Genomic DNA, 14,669 nt, shown 5'->3' on the forward strand with positions numbered 1-14,669 from the left:
TAGATGGTTCTCTGTCTTCTAACTTCTCCACTAATGCTGGTGTCTCCCAAGGTTCAGTTCTTTCCCCCACTCTTTTCCTCTTGTATATTAATGACCTTCTGCTATTGATCGAAAATCCTATCCATAGTTTTGCTGAAGATAGCACACTGCATTTCACTTTCCAGTTTGAGAAGCCTTGCCCTGCTCAATCAGCTTCAATTTCTCGATTATCCACTACCAATTCCTTAAATGCCGATCCCCAGTAATTCTCCAGTGGGGCAAAGACAACTTAGTTGATTTCAATCCTTCTAAAATCCAGTCCTGCCTTATATCTCACAAAAAGGATTCTTCAGATCGTATGCTTATCTTTGGTGACACTCCGATTTCTAGGCAAGATGATACATCTCTTTTGGGGATTACCCTGACTTCTAATCTCTCTTGGTGAAGCACATTACAAATATTGCTTTCTATGCTTCTAAAAAAATTGTTTTTCTCTTTTGCTCTTGGCGTTACTTTTCTTCCAAACAGCTGTTTGCTCTGTACAAATCGCAAATCCACCTACCACGGAATATTGCTCTCACATCTGGGGCGGTGTCCTCAAAACCTCTCTCAGGCTTCTTGATTCCATTCAGAAGAGGGCAGTTAGGTTAATTAATGACTCATCTCTAAAAGAGTCTCTCCACTTGCTGTGTGATAGATGTACTGTTTCTGCTGCATTCCTTTTCTACTGATATTTCCATTGGCACTGTTCTTCTGAATTGGCTTCTATAATTCCCGCTCTCTCTTTCAAAACAGTCCGAACACGTGCTGTCACCAGCCAACATCCATTTACTGTCCATATTCAAACTCACAGAACCAACTTTTCATCTTCCTCGTTTATTCATTCAACTGCCATTTTTTGGAACAACTTTCCTTCATACGTATTTCCTGAAAATTACAGTCTACAGAAGTTCAAGTCTAATGTCAACAAATATCTTCTGTCATCTTCTCAACCTCCAATCCAAGCACAGTACTAAGTACTATAGGTTCTAATACCTTTCATGTTTGGTGTTGTCATAAAAAAAACCCAGCAGATCCTTTAATTCCTGTAAGGTTTGCAGTTGAGATGCTGCAGATCAGAGTTGCTGTTTCAATGCAAACCACAGATGTTCAATGGAATTGATGTCTGGGGAATTTGGAGGCCAGGGCAATACCTGGAAGTTTTCCTCATGTTCCACAAACCAGTCTTGAACAATCCGGGTGGTGTGGCATGGCACTTTATCCTGCTGAAAGACGGCACTGCCAGAGGGGAAGACCGTTGCCATGAAAGGGTGTACCTCAGCAATACTGTTTAGGTAGGTGGTAGATGTCAGAGTGCCCAGCACACGGATGACTGGACCCCAGGGTATCCCAGCAGAACATTGTTTTGTCCCACGGTGAATCCAGGTGCCATCATTTCCCTAGGTAAATGATGTACCCGGCCGTCCACAAGGTGCAACAGGAAACGTGATTCGTCAGACCAGACGACCTTCCAATCACTCAAGGTCCGGTTTCAATGCTCGCGTGCCCATTGCAGGTGCTGTCGCCGGTGAACCATGGTTAGCATGGGCACTCTGAGCGGCTACACAGCCCCATTTTCAGCAGGGTTCGATGTACTGTGTTGTGACACATTACTCCAGTCACCAGCATTCCAGTTACTGGCGAGTTGCACCACAGTCGCCCTTCTGTTGCCACGATGAGCTGTGGTCATCCAACACCTCGCCGGTGGTTTGTGGGTTTCCCCTCCTAGGACCATTTTTGGTAGGGGCTGACCGTGAGCATGCCATTAGCCGTGCCGTTTCAGATATGCTCTGACTCAGTCATCTGGCCATTACAATTTGGCCTTTGTCCGCTGCCCTTCCCATCTGAAGATCAAGAGTAATACTGATTAAGAGAGCTCAGGATCAGGTGTTTTATGTACCATGTCCCAACCCGTGCTGTAGTTCACCTGCAGTTGCTTCGATTTGCATAACGACTCACTGGTCATAATGTTTTGGCTCATTGGTGTATAATCTGTATACACATTCTATCATATAATTGTAATAGCCAAGGAAAAATTCACGTTATGATAATGAAAACGTTTGGTCTAATTACTTTTTCTTTTTTTCATTCATTCATTCTTTTTTTTTTTTTTTAATAACCACTATAGAAAGACATTACCATACTTCATATTAAAACAATAATAAAAAAAAAACACATCAAACACTGATTTGTCACAACAGCATATTCTTAGCATTTAGAAATGTCTGTGCAATTTGATTTAAAAAAATTTTATTTATTTAATTTTATTTTATGACAGTGAAATGTAACTTTACTTAACGCATACCTTTTTAGCCAATCAATCTGGTAGCAGTTTCCAAGATTTGGTGCTGTGAATTCAGATGGCCTGTGGTCACAAAGGTTGCCTGTAAATTGAGCATAACCTTGAAAATGTCCACTTCCTTGTACAGAGAAAATAAGAACAACATCTCTTCCTTCCTAGTGATAGAATATTGAGATATTTACAATGCAATAAACTCTACTTTAATTTCAGATGTTATTAATTTTTTCATATTTTGCCTCTATGGATGAACATCACAGAGAAATTATGGTCAAAAATAAAAATAAAATCAAAATTTCATAAAAAAAAAAAAAATCATCATTATTTAATTTTATATTCTTAGATATCACTTACATTAATACAGTGGATTCCAGTTATTTGGGCCACCGGTTAATCGGGGCAGCCGTTTATTTGGGGCAAATCTTAAAAAACAAAAACCAATCGAGAAAATAGCCAGGGTTTACTTCGCTTAATTGGGACAAAATGCCGTTTAATCGGGGCAGGAGACCTCAGCACTGGAGATTACCCTACGATTGTCTCCGACCGTACCACGTAGTTCGGTCGGATTTCTGGAGGTCACAACCATAAAACAATAAAAACAATTAGCAGTCACCTGTTTATTGGGTTTTTCTGTTAGAGCAATCTATCATAAATGGACAGTAAACTCGATCTTATTGAATTTGCGATAATACCGACAGCTGGAATTCTGTGGGTTATTATGGTAAAATGTGTTTACACTTCCATGGAATCTTCAATCATATAAAAAAAATAATTTTCAGAATCTTCTCTTCATTCCTATTTTTAAAGCTTCCTAATTTGTTACTCCGTCCTCACTTGCGCTTGTTGTGTTACTTGCAATTTGTGTGTGCCCTGTTCTTTGTTATTGATTGCTTATCTTTTTACTGTTTTAAATTTCAGCCCCCACCAACAAATGTCAGTGAACAGAAATGTCAACTAGTTAGTATGTACATATTACAGTAAGTATTAATTATTCCGTTTATCACGTATATTCTTCCGATTTTCACGTATCATTTAATTTTTTAATTGGTAAGGTAATAAAGGGTAAATTTGTGCTTAATATATCTTTACTTTTATAGCCTGTGGATAATATTCCTCCTATTTTCGCTAATTAGAATCGTTGTTTAATAGAATTAAAATTCAATTCACAAACGTGATCATAATGACCGGCGCTTACTGCACATCGTATAGTGAACGGTACTTTACTATTTTGAGTTCGTTGTAACGTGATCTGATTGTACAGTGAACTAATTGTAAAGGGGGGGGTCCATTGCATTTTTAACTTTTTTTACGTGAAACTTCGGATAATTGGGGCAGCCGCTTAATCGGGCCAAAATGCACTAGTCCCGATATGTCCCAAATAACCGGAATCGACTGTATATGTATTATTTGATCCAGTTTAATCAACTTCTGGATCCAGAGGAATTTCAGAGAATTTTCTCAATTTCAGCTTGTGTAAGGCAATTTTCAAAACCATCATAAATATAAAAACAGCAAATATTACTCGTAAATACAGTTCACAGATAGTAGTATGCCTCTGTAGAGTTAAGGGAATCTATACATATACAGATGTAATTTGTTGAAATCACACCGAAAAAAAACTTTGAAACTTTAAATTTACATGCATACTCAAGGAAGTATTAATGCCATAATCAAACTTGTATGCAGTGGCATAACTATGCCAATGCAGCCAATACGGTGCATTGGGCTCACTACTGAAAGGGGCCTACTGCCCTCCTGCCTGAAACATAAAAAAATTTAATTGAGTAAAAATGTATGATTAAAGAGGCCTGTGCGCTCTGGATTCATTATTATTATTAAATTACAGTTGCTCAGAGTGAAACGGATACAAAAATATATTGTGACAAGTTTAATAATAGGAAATATACATATATTAGATTAGATACATACAAATAAGCTTTCGGTTGTTTAGTCAACCTTATTCAGTTAAACTGACGGTTAGAATGGAGCATGAGTACTGCCAATCTTGTACGTGAAGTGCATGATTAATTGTTGGATGTTGAAGCCTGTGGCTGTGATGTATATGGACATGGTCAGCATTCGTCAATGAACAGGATTGCTGTTTCCGTGATAGGGTGGACTTGACAATCACTGTTCTTGTTCACTGAGGTATTGGAGCATTTGATGTTTAATGACTCCAACCAGGCGCATCGCCGATAATGGCGGGACTTATCCACAATCACGACATCGCGGTGTGGGTCAATGTCTTGGTGGGTTGCCCAAATGTGTTCGGCAATAGCTGCGTGCTCCACATCCGCTAAGCGGATTGCTCTTTTGTGTTCGGAAAGGTGTTTTTCGAGCCGTCTCTCAGTTTCCCTGATGCAGCAGCAGCTAGTGCAGTCACGGCAAGAGATGCGGTAGACCAATCTGCTTTGTAGTTGGGAGGGGACAGGTGATTTTACCTTAGAGATGAGGGATCATAATTTTCTGCCTGGGAGTTGTACGCATTTTATCCCAAGTGATTTTAAGATTCTACAAACCTGTTGTGATAGGTTTGGGTAGATGGGATAAAGGCACTTGTGGCTGAGTCATCACCTTGGCTGTTTCTGTTGGTCGTTACGTGATTGCGTGTCTGTAGGTCACATCTGTCAAGAGTATTGATGGGATAGCCACACCTCGTAAGATCCGCCTTGACTTTAGTGATTTTGGTGCGTCTCTCATTTACAGAGCTAGAGTGTGTCCAGGCACGAGTCAGCAAGGTTCGTGCAGTGGTAAATTGGCCAGCACACATAGGTTTATGATGGACAGTTGTCTTCAAGCACGTGCCCTCGCGCTGGACAAGGGTGTCTAAGTATGGTATGGTGTTGTCCGACTCTAGCTCAATCGTGAATTTTATGAAAGGTGACAGAGAATTGAGGTGGTCTAAAATTCGGTCACCTGAATTTCTGAGGATAACTACAAACACATCATCCACGTAGCGACACCAAAAGGCAATGGGATCTGGTACGTTTGTAAATGCACGACCCTCTAATTCCTCCATCGCGATGTTTGCCATGTCCGAACTAACCGGGGAACCCATGGCTGTGCCGTTTACTTGTTGGTAAATGGAGTCGTTAAACATGATTGCACTGCCTGTTAAGCACAGTCTGAGGGCGGTGGAGATATCATCTGGTGTTAGTTTGGTTCTACTGCCAAGGGTTTCGTCATTATCTAAGAGCTGCTTTGCACATGTGATGGCAAGTTCTACTGGGATGGATGTAAAAAGTGAAACTACATCAAATGATATGGTACGGATCTCTTCTATGAACTCACTACTGTTGGAGACGGTTGGTCGTCTTGCCTACTAGGGGAGAAAGGAGCCTCGAGACAAACATGAACTAATTCGTAACTCAGTGAGCCACAACAGGATACAATGGGTCTTAGTGGTGTGCCTTCTTTGTGAACTTTCGGTAGTCTGTAGAATTGCAGAATCTGGCAGCCGGAGGCATGGAGGTGATTACGTGTTGATTCTGTTATTTTCTTCTGTTTGAGCCAACTGTTGACGAGGATGTTCACTTTCAACTCCCATTGTTCCAAGGCTTTGATGGGAGGAACAGTTAAGGGCTGGTAAACAGAAGTGTCCTTCAAGAGCAGCAAGGCTTTTGTCTCGTAATTTGTGCGGTTCATTGCGACTGTTCGACGTCCTTTGTCTGCCGGTAGGATGACGATGGATAAGTCTTGTTTCAGTGTCTTAAGGGCAGAAATTTGTTTGTGGCTGAGATTGGAAGAAGCGGGGCGAGCATGGTGTAATATTGCTGCAGTTTTTAGGCGAATTGTGTTTGCCACATCTTCAGGGAAACGTGTTAAACACGCTTCTACGCCTAAGGCAATATCAGTGATCGGTGGGTTTCTTGGGAGAACAGCAAATTTCATACCCAGAGTCAACAGGTCTACTTGTTCTGTAGATAACTGTTTGTTGCTCAGGTTCAATACAAAATCTGTGCAACTTGTGGAAGGGGTATTATGCAGAGGATGTTCACTTTCAACTCCCATTGTTCCAAGGCTTTGATGGGAGGAACAGTTAAGGGCTGGTAAACAGAAGTGTCCTTCAAGAGCAGCAAGGTTTTTGTCTTGTAATCTGTGCGGTTCATTGCGACTGTTCGACGTCCTTTGTCTGCCGGTAGGATGACGATGGATAAGTCTTGTTTCAGTGTCTTAAGGGCAGAAATTTGTTTGTGGCTGAGATTGGAAGAAGTGGGGCGAGCATGGTGTAATATTGCTGCAGTTTTTAGGCAAATTGTGTTTGCCACATCTTCAGGGAAACGTGTTAAACACGCTTCTACGCCTAAGGCAATATCAGTGATCGGTGGGTTTCTTGGGAGAACAGCAAATTTCATACCCAGAGTCAACAGGTCTACTTGTTCTGTAGATAACTGTTTGTTGCTCAGGTTCAATACAAAATCTGTGCAACTTGTGGAAGGGGTATTATGCAGATGACGAAATCAACGGGATTCACTAATTAAAGCATCGAACTTACATTTTTGACGTGTACAATAGCGTTCAGATTCTCTGATGGCTTGGTAGCACAAGGTATGGATTATATTGGTGTAAACAGGATCGGGAACTAGACTTCTAAGTTCGATCGGCAGGGCTGCTTTATTCCCTGAAGCATATCCATATGCTCAAGGTCTTGTAGCTGAAGTTTTGACAGGCATGTCACATACATTCGTTAGGAAACAGTGGTTTGTAGAGAAATCCTTTCGGGATAACTTTGTTTGATTTGCACCTGTGAGCAAATCTGAGATGTTGTTTGCCATGGGCTATAAAGATGAAAGTCTTTTGCAGTTTCATGACTATATTGTATGTTTGTTGGCCAAGAACAGTTCGAATATGATTAGAGAGTTGTGCTCTGGATTCATTATTATTATTAATTTACAATTGCTCAGAGCGAAACGGATACAAAAATATAGATTGTGACAAGTTTAATAATAGCAAATATACATATATTAGATCAGATACATACAAAGAAAAGGTTTCGGTTCAGATCAGTTCGGTTCGGATCAGATACATACAAACAAAAGGTCAACCTTCTTCAGTTAAACTGACAGTTAGAATGGAGCATGAGGACGTGTACTGCCAATCTTGTACGTGACGTGCGTGATTAATTGTTGGATGTTGAAGCCTGGGGCTGTGATGTATGTGGATGTGGCCAGCATTTGTCAATGGACAGGATTGCTGTTTCGGTGATAGGGTGGACTTGACAACCACTGTTCCTGTTCACTGAGGTATTGGAGCATTTGATGTTTAACGACTCCAACCAGGCGCGTTGCCGATAATGGCGGGACGTATCAACAATCACGGCATCGCGGTGTGGGTTAATGTCGTGGTGGGTTGCCCAAACGTGTTTGGCAATAGCTGAGTGCTCCACATCTGCTAAGCGGATTGCTCTTTTGTGTTTGGAAAGGCGTTTTTTGAGCTGTCTCCCAGTTTTCCCGATGTAGCAGCTAGTGCAGTCATTATTAATAATAATAATGAATTCAGAGCGCACAGGCCTCTTTAATCATATTCGAACTGTTCTTGGCCAACCAACATACGATTATAATCGTGAAACTGCAAAAGAATGTCATCTTTATAGCCCATGGCAAACAACATCTCAGATTTGCTCACAGGTGCAAATCAAACAAAGTTATCCCGAAAGGATTTCTCTACAAACCACTGTTTCCTAATGAATGTATGCGACGTGCCTGTCAAAACTTCAGCTATAAAACCCTGAGCATATGGATTGGCTGCCTTCATCGAGACTTACAATATGCTTCAACGAATAAAGCAGCCCTACTGATCGAACTTAGAAGTCTAGTTCCCGATTCTGTTTACACCAATATAATCCATACCTTGTGCTACCAAGCCATCAGAGAATCTGAATGCTATTGTACATGTCAAAAATGTAAGTTTGATGCTTTAATTAGTGAATCCCGTCAATTTCGTCATCGGCATAATACCCCTTCCACAAGTTGCACAGATTTTGTATTGAACCTGAGCAACAAACAGTTATCTGCAGAACAAGTAGACCTGTTGACTATGGGTATGAAATTTGCTGTACTCCCAAGAAACCCACCGATCACTGATATTGCCTTAGGCGTAGAAGCGTGTTTAACACGTTTCCCTGAAGATGTGGCAAACACAATTCGCCTAAAAACTGTAGCAATTTTACACCATGCTCGCCCCGCTTCTTCCAATCTCAGCCACAAACAAATTTCTGTCAAGACACTGTTACGAGACTTATCCATCATCATCCTAGCGGCAGACAAAAGATGTCGAACAGTCGTAATGAACCGCACAGATTACGAGACAAAAGCCTTGCTGCTCTTGCAGGGCACTTCTGTTTACCAGCCCTTAACTGTTCTCCCCCATCAAAGCCTTGGAACGAGGAGTCGAAAGTGAACATCCTCGTCAACAATTAATTCAAACAGAATAAAATAACAGAATCAATATGTAATCACCTCCATGCCTCCAGCTGCCAGATTCCACAATTCTACGGACTACCGAAAGTTCACAAAGAAGGCACACCACTAAGACCCACTGTGGCTCACCAAGTTACGAATTAGCTAAGTTTGTCTCGAGGCTCCTTTCTCCCCTATTAGGCAAGACCACCAACACCGTCTCTAACAGTAGTGAGTTCATAGAAAGGATCCGTACCATATCCATCTCACAAGATCAAGTTATGGCATCATTTGATGTAGTTTCACTTTTTACCTCCATCCCAGTAGAACTTGCCATCACATGTGCGAAGCAACTCTTAGATAATGACAAAACCCTTGGCAGTAGAACCAAACTAACACCAGACAATATCTCCACTGCCCTCAGACTGTGCTTAACAGGCAGTGCAATCATGTTTAACGACTCCATTTACCAACAAGTACACGGCACAGCCATGGGTTCCCCGGTTAGTTTGGTCACGGTAAACATCGCAATGGAGGAATTAGAGGGTCGTGCATTTACAAACGTACCAGATCCCATTGCCTTTTGGTGTCGTTATGTGTACGATGTGTTCGTAGTTATCCCCAGAAATTCAGGTGATCGAATCTTAGACCACCTCAATTCTCTGTCACCTTTCATAAAATTCATGATCGAGCTAGATTCGGACAACACCATACCATACTTAGACACCCTTCTCCGGCGCGAGGGCACGTGCTTGAACACAACTGTCCATCGTAAACCTATGTGTGCTGGCCAATTTACCAACTTCCGGTCAGCACACGCACGTAGCCATCTTCTTGCCACTGCACGAACCTTGCTAACTCATGCCTGGACACACTCTATCTCTGTAAATGAGAGGCGCACCGAAATCGCTAAAGTCAAGGCAGATCTTACAAGGTGTTGCTATCCCATCAATACCCTTGACAGGTGTGACCTATAGACATGCGACCACGTAACGACCCACGGAAGCATCCAAGGTGATGACTCAGCCACAAGTGCCTTTATCCCATCTACCCAAACCTATCACAACAGGTTTGTAGAATCTTAAAATCACTTGGGATAAAATGCGTACAACTCCCAGGCAGAAAATTATGATCCCTCATCTCTAAGATAAAAACACCTGTCCCCACCCAACTACAAAGCAGATTGGTCTACCACATCTCTTGCCGTGACTGCACTAGCTGCTACATCGGGGAAACTGGGAGACGGCTCGAAAAATGCCTTTCCGAACACAAAAGAGCAATCCGCTTAGCAGATGTGGAGCACTCAGCTATTACCGAACACGTTTGGGCAACCCACCATGACATTGACCCACACCGCGATGTCGTGATTGTGGATAAGTCTCGCCATTATCGACAACGCGTCTGGTTGGAGTTGTTAAACATCAAATGCTTCAATACCTCAGTGAACAGGAACAGTGGTTGTCAAGTCCACCCTATCACCGAAATAGCAATCCTGTCCATTGACAAACGCTGAGCACGTCCACATACATCACAGTCACAGGCTTCAACATCCAACAATTAATTATGCACTTCACGTACGAGATTGGCAGTACATGCCTTCATGCTCCATTCTAACTGTCAGTTTAACTGAAGAAAGTTGACTAAACAACCGAAAGCTTTTATTTGTACGTATCTAATCTAATATATGTATATTTCTTATTATTAAACTTGTCACAATCTATATTTTTGTATCCGTTTCACTCTGAGTGACTGTAATTTAATAATAATAGTAAAAATGTAAGTTTTTAGTTATGTTTACAATAAAAGTTACTGTCTAAGAACAATAATTTTTTTTCACACAAAGCATGTTTATTGTTAGGTAGCTGCAGAGCACAAGTGAAACTGCAGTGAACAGAGGTGAAATGGTATTAGCATAGCTCCTGCTTCCAGGGTAATTTTTAAGGATTTTTTATTTTTACCAAAACAGGGGGCCCACTTTTTCTAGTTATGACACTGCTTGTATGCCATTATATGGAGACTGCTATTTGCCAAAATAATAGGATCTTTTTAGCATATTTCGTCTTTAAATAAGAAATATCTAAAGTTCTATAATTAAAATCTAAAGATTTTCTACACAAAATTTCTGCCTTTGTAAAGTTAATTATAAACCCTTTTAATTTCTTTTGTACAGTAGTTGTTCCCTGTTATAGCATGGTCTACTATAGTACTCTGTTTACTCCAAATGTCTTGGGAGGAGTTGCTCATTAAAAGGTGAATTTGGGTAACTGAGAGGCCAATGTGCACACAGCTGAATTGCTGGCCAATAACTGGCTGACCATTTCTTGCATATTACAAAAAATATATGTTGTTCTTAGAATATCTTTCCAATATCAGAGGGATTTGGCTTTTGTGGCCCCACACTAACTCTCCCCCCTTGAGATGTGTGCAAGTGTTATTTTGACCTATATTATCAAAAACGTGCATATATTTGTATTACCCTGTCCCCTCCGATTAGCAGTTTCCTTTAACCCTTAAGATTTCCCTGTGTTTTCCATCTCTACAAAATAGATTCCTTTTACAAATTAGCGTAGGTCATGTTAATAAAAATTCCCACTGCCTTGCTGAGTCACTCAAGTATTGAGTTAATCCACGTAACTTTCAACATGTAGTCCCTCTTATCACGTGCCTGAGCAGAATGGGAAATACTTATACATCTGATCTAATTTAGAGCATTTTTAAAGAATGTTACTGTACTTATCCATCAGTTCATGTGCAGTCCCACAATATGAATAATAACACCATCGTTAAAAATTGACAACTTGTTGGCGACAGTATCAGTTTTAGCTCTTGAAAGAGATACCCCGGTTCTTGTTCACCTATCTATATTATAAAAAAAAAACGTTATCCACTTCCTTGACAATAATATCTTCCAAAAATATTAATCATTCTGAAGCCTAAATCAGGAGTGCACTTCTGGTAGGTTACTGAATCCCTGATAGGTTCCCAGTTTCATCCAGCAAGGTCTCAAGTTTTAGTTTAAGATTGATACACTCCTTACACATGGGACAATTATCAGTTGAATTAGGATTATTTACCAGATTGAGCCCAGAATACAGGCCACTGGTTGTACAATGATGAATATACTGGACTCATGACTTACAAGATGTATTACTTAATGATACATTTTAGTAGTAACAGCAGCAAACTAACTCAAAGACTATCAATCAAAAATAAAAGTAGATATCAATGCATTGTGAAAATTATTTCCATTTTTGCTTTTTAAAATTACTGTAATTATAATGCTGTAATTTTCTACAATAAAGGATATTTTTAGATTTTACACTTCTTTTCTGTGTTTAAGAACGATAGGGAATTTGTTTCAGTAAAATGTAACCAACTATTTTCTGTAAGGCCTTTCTCTCTGTAATGTAACTCTCCTGTATACAACACCTTTACTGCATTTTCTTTTCTATGAAAAAGAAAAATACTTTACTGTTCTTATTAAAATGAATAACAGAAAACATTACATTTCTTTATGATTTGGTAGACTATACCTTTACAGCCCAAAGGAGCTTCCTTTCAGTAGAAGGTGAGAATGCCCAAACAGCTTTAGCCAGAGAAATTTCTATCATTCTAGGTGTATTTGCTTTTATGACATAGTAGCGGACATGAGAAGTACTAGCACAGCTTCCTTCAACTTTTTCTTTAAACCCACTAACTGAAGACGATGGTGAAGGACTAGTGCAAGGGCTTATTGGAGAACTACCACTGCCACTTCCAACAGAATGAACAGATGATGTATCTGAGCGCTCATCAGATCCTCGAGACTGCTGTCCTAAAAAGAACCAAAAGCTTCTGATAAGTTTATTTGAAGATCATGCTTCTACATGCAGGGGCATTATGTTAAACAAAATACACTGCATGGCTAGTTTATTAAGTATACCCGCATCATTCAAGAAAGCTCTGTTAGAGACAGTATCATGGGTCTGTACCAGGCTATATAAAGCAGCAGGTATGTAGATACCAAGCCTCTGCACAGCTAAGTGAGAGGATGAGCTAACATCACAACTTTGGGTTTAGTACAGTGGTTTTCAACTGGGGTGCCACAACAACATTCCAGGGGTGACACGTAATTTGGGTTTAAGTTACTTAAACTTATTATTTTTTCTTTTAAATTTGTTTATTTCATTATAAAAAGGTGTACAGTATCTTTTTAATTTTGTGGTAATCTATAATTGATGTTTACTTAGTACCTCTATATATTTTTTAATATTTTATATATATATATATATACAGAGAGAGAATTGGATCTAACAAGCAGAAAATTGAGTAGGGGTGCCCCAAAATAAAATAAATGACTTAGGGGTGCCGTTAACAAAAAAAGGTTGAAAACCACTGGTTCAGCACAACAGTCAGAGCCATAGACATGCCACTGCAAGTATCATGGACACAGCAACTTTGCGAAGTGTCCAATCACTACAATGCTTAGTGTACTGAGAATGGTCCAACAACTGGAAAACATTTAGCCAATGGTAATGGCAATCTTGTAGCTAGAGATAGCTTTCTGATGTGAAGGGCTGACAGGGTGTGAAAAGGAGTATAGCAGATGACCTCACTGTTCTACCCTTGTCAGCTAAAAATAAGCAGCTGTGGGGTACAGTAGGCACAAGAACACCAACATTAGACATCTGAGGAGTTGAAAAAGGTCATTTTGTCTGATGAAGCCCAGTTCCAACCATTCCATGGTGACAGCAGGACCAGGGTATGGCAACAGCAGCATGAATCACTGGACCCACCTTGCCGGATATCAACACTACAAGCACTGTGAAGGTGTGATGATGTGAGGAGTGTTTTCATGACACACATTAGATCTCCTGATACTGACTTATCAATACCTAAATGCCACAGCTTACTTGAATATTGTTGCCTAGGTGCATTCCTTCATGCTCACAGTTTATATATCTGGTAATCGTTACTTTCAGAACTATGTCACAAGACATAGATCATTAGAGAATGATTTCAAGACTACCATATTTCACTGGCCTGCTCAGTTGATGGAACTCTAGCTGCCCAATTAGCTAGAGTTCCATCAACTAGCAGGCCAGTGGGATGAGGTGTAATGAGCTGTTTTGAGGCAACTGTGAGATGTGACTGAGTGTGTATGTGCCAGCATCTCTGTGGAATACTCTAAGCACCTTGTGGAGAGTATGCCTTGAGGACTTGAGGTTGTTCCATGGACCAAAAAAGGTCCTACTTGCTATTAGGCCAGTGTATCCAATAAACTGACCACTCAGTGCATACTACTTGTTATGAAAAAATAGAAACTTATTTATCATTAATATTTTTTTGATTCAGGACACTAACTCACAACCATTCAAAGGAGCTTACAGGCACAAATAATTTTGGAAAAATTTATTTACAGACAGTGACATAGATTCTGAAAATGTTTTTTGATGGCTAAAACCATGATTTCAAAAATTTCAAACCAGACATCACACTTTTTTTTTAAATAATAAAATAAAAGTTAAAACTAACCAAAACAAAACTCTAAAGAAAAAATAAATATAAATGTATTACAGTAAAATCTCGTTAATACAATCTCGGTTTACACAAAGTACTCGTTTATATGAAGCACATATCATCCCCTGCGAAAGGATAGGCTTTTCTATGTAAATATATTCGTTTATTACAAAATTCAGTTAATATGTATTACAAAGTTCTTTTTCACCAGTGAGAAATAAATATTGTCATTTTGTATGTTTAATACAAATCTTGGCACAGCGATTGATTATTGCTCCCGGTCACCTGGCTCCCTACTTCCCGAAGGATGGCACTGACTTGCTAGAAATTAGTTTTGTGTAAACAAAAGCAAAGCAGTTTATGGTAGCTACAACGTCAAGTGCACTCTGAAGGATGAGTTGTTAAATTAACAAAAGAATAAAAGGTTTTTCTAAGTTGTTTACATGCACTCCCTC

At 39.9% G+C, this 14,669-nt stretch overlaps 1 protein-coding gene across 2 annotated transcripts in view; it reads right to left on the reverse strand.

The window, feature by feature from the left end:
• The window catches only part of LOC150088812 (3'-5' RNA helicase YTHDC2-like), a 281,725-nt gene that overhangs the window by 13,632 nt on the left and 253,424 nt on the right, over positions 1-14,669 (reverse strand). For both annotated transcript variants that reach the window (XM_090369668.1, XM_090369667.1), the window contains exons 24-25: positions 12,249-12,529; positions 2,324-2,475 (exon numbers count right to left, since the gene is read on the reverse strand). In XM_090369668.1, the coding sequence (XP_090225794.1) occupies positions 2,324-2,475; positions 12,249-12,529 (433 nt within the window). The remainder of the gene's footprint in view (positions 1-2,323; positions 2,476-12,248; positions 12,530-14,669) is intronic.

The sequence above is a fragment of the Mastigoproctus giganteus genome, chromosome 3 (assembly GCF_048544385.1).
Source record: "Mastigoproctus giganteus isolate SK-2022 chromosome 3, ASM4854438v1, whole genome shotgun sequence".
In the NCBI taxonomy this organism is placed as follows: domain Eukaryota; kingdom Metazoa; phylum Arthropoda; class Arachnida; order Uropygi; family Thelyphonidae; genus Mastigoproctus; species Mastigoproctus giganteus.